General features: G+C 56.7%; 1 protein-coding gene across 1 annotated transcript; it reads right to left on the bottom strand.

Moving 5' to 3' along the window:
• Positions 1 to 5: 5 nt before the first annotated feature.
• Positions 6 to 2,316, bottom strand: LOC127752218 (neurogenic locus notch homolog protein 4-like; the record flags this gene model as incomplete). Its single annotated transcript, XM_052276973.1, has 3 exons — positions 1,222 to 2,316; positions 180 to 1,130; positions 6 to 106 (listed from the first exon to the last, which is right to left on the bottom strand). Coding segments are annotated over exons 1-3 (1,428 nt in total), but the record flags the coding sequence as incomplete, so codon positions are not given.
• Positions 2,317 to 2,490: the final 174 nt, after the last annotated feature.

Here is a 2,490-nt window from a genome sequence, read left to right as displayed (position 1 = left end):
GCGTGGCATGAACATGACGGCTGATCGCCCGCCACTCGGCACTCGGCGTTGGCTCCGCACGGCGACGGTTGGCATGGCAGAGTAGGAGCGGATGTCGGTTCTGGTGCTGCAAAAAAACATAGCTGGTTAGCTAATTGTTGAAACTAAAATTTATCGTTAGATTCGGCACAGATACATACGTTTCAGATGACATCTGATGAACGGGTCTCCAGTATAACCGGATGGGCACGAGCAGATAGGATTGTGATTCACCACGTTGCACCTCGCGCCGACACCGCATGTGCCGGGGCAAGGGTCCCTGCACTTCTGGTTGCTGCAGGCCTGGTTGAGCGGGCACTCGGCGTTCACCACACACTCGGGCCTGCAGGTGGGCGGGCTGCCGATGTAGCCGGGAACGCACGAGCACACGGCCTGGCCGTTGACTTCGCGGCACTGGCTGTTCGGCCCACAGGGCGACGGGCTGCAGGGGTTCGTGTACACGGGCTCCTGCTGCACCGGCCTGCAGGATACAAACGGACTTCCTTCGGTTCCCGGTGGGCAGGTGCAGGTGGGGATGTGGTTGATGACCTCGCACAGCGCTCCCTGGCCGCATGTGCCTGGGCACGGATCCTTGCACTTGTATCTCATACAAGCCTTGTTCCTCGGACACTCTGAGCTCATGATGCACTCCGGGCGACAGCCGCGGTACGGGTCACCCTGGTACTCTGGAAGGCAGGTGCATATGCCGTCGCGGCATTGAGCGTTGGGTCCGCAGGGTGAAGGGTTGCAAGGGTCGGTTTCGATCGGCTCGGCCTGAGGCGGTGGCTTGGGGTGGCAGCTGACGAATGGGTCGCCAGTGTAGCCCTCCACGCACGTGCAGACCGGTACGTGTGTGATCACGGTGCACTGCGCGTTTGCGCCACATGAGCCTGGGCACGGGTCTCTGCACTTGAGCTGCATGCACGCCAGGTTGCTGGCGCACTCGGAGTTTATTGTGCACTCCGGCCTGCAGTTGGGCGGCGATCCGAAGTAGCCGGGCCTGCACGAGCAGGAGGGTGAGTCGCCCACGCGTCGGCACTCTGCGTTCGACCCGCAGGGGGACGGCACGCACGGGTCCACGTGTACGGGCTCCGCAAACACTGGCGGTGGTGCTGCAGAAGAGGGAGAGAAAACGTCATGGTTCAGTCGGACTGCTAGAGTCGTGAAGGCGACGCGCAGCTCCGCTAGGAAACAAGTACTTACGTGGTATAGGAGAGCATCGTGAGAATGGGTCTCCGGTGTATCCGGCCGGGCATGAACATATCGGACTGTGATTCCGGACATAGCATCTGGCGTTCTGTGCGCATGGCCCCGGGCAGGGGTTGACGCACTTCATGCCAATGCAGGCCATGGTCTGTGTGCATTCGGCGCTCACAGTGCACTCCGGTCGGCAAGCCGGTGGGCTGCCTACGAACGTCGGGAGGCAAGAGCACACGGCCTGTCCGTTAACCTCCCTGCACTGACTGTTGGGCCCGCACGGCGAGGGCCGGCAAGGGTTGACGGGCTCCTCTAGCACCGCCACGGCTGTAGGGAGGCGAGTAGGGGAAAGAAGAGAAAGAGAGTCAGGCATGCAGCTCATGCGCAACAGAGATGAATGATCCTCATGCTGTGATCGCCACAAAGAGGGAGAAACACAGAAACGGAAAAACGAAAAAACGAAAAGGGGAGTGGAAAACACAAGAGGGAAAAATAAAATCAAGAATAAAAATAGAAGAGCGACAGCTTACATTGAACAGGCTCGGGACGGCAGAAAGAGAAGGGGTCGCCGGTGTAACCCGGTCGACACGTACAGGTCGGAAGGTGGTTGACAACATGACAGTCGGCGTTCTGGCCGCATGTGCCCGGGCAAGGGTCCTGACACTTGTTGCGGACACAGGCCAGGCTCGGCGCACAGTCCGAGTTGACGATGCACTCGGGCCGACAGCCCTCGTAAGGGTTGCCGATGTACTCAGGCAGGCACACGCACGAGCCCGCGCCCCCGCGCTCCCTGCACAGGGCGTTAGCGCCGCAGGGCGAAGGCTCGCACGGGCTCAGTGCCTCCTGGAGCACGGGCGCAGCTGGAAGACGAGAGGGAAGGTCACACACATAGGAAGGCACACCACATGAAACACACACAGCCCAAAGAGGAAAATACAGTAATTCACAGCTAGAGTGTAGAGATGTTAGTCATGTTTCTTGTATGTTTATTTTTTGTTTCGTATTGAAAACAAAAAAAAAGTTAAAAATATGTTAGTTAAAAAGAGCAGCTTTAAGCTCGGAAGCAAGCATTATTAGTTTGTAAGTAGCTGTACACAGAGGAGTCAGTAGAGAGTAAAAAGCCTACACGGTTTAGACGAGAGTGCATAAACTAAAAGATTTCCCTGAGTTGAACATCGATTAGAGTAAAGATGTAGAACAAGAAAGTAATTAAATATCAGATTAAAAAAGATTGGGAAAGAAACCAGTTTTCTCCGAAAAATTTGAGGGGGAAAA

The sequence above is a fragment of the Frankliniella occidentalis genome, unplaced genomic scaffold, assembly GCF_000697945.3.
Source record: "Frankliniella occidentalis isolate FOCC.00 unplaced genomic scaffold, Focc_3.1 Scaffold5281, whole genome shotgun sequence".
NCBI lineage: Eukaryota > Metazoa > Arthropoda > Insecta > Thysanoptera > Thripidae > Frankliniella > Frankliniella occidentalis.
The sequence above is the reverse complement of the archived record's forward strand: the minus strand, read 5'-3'. Positions and strand labels throughout refer to the sequence as shown.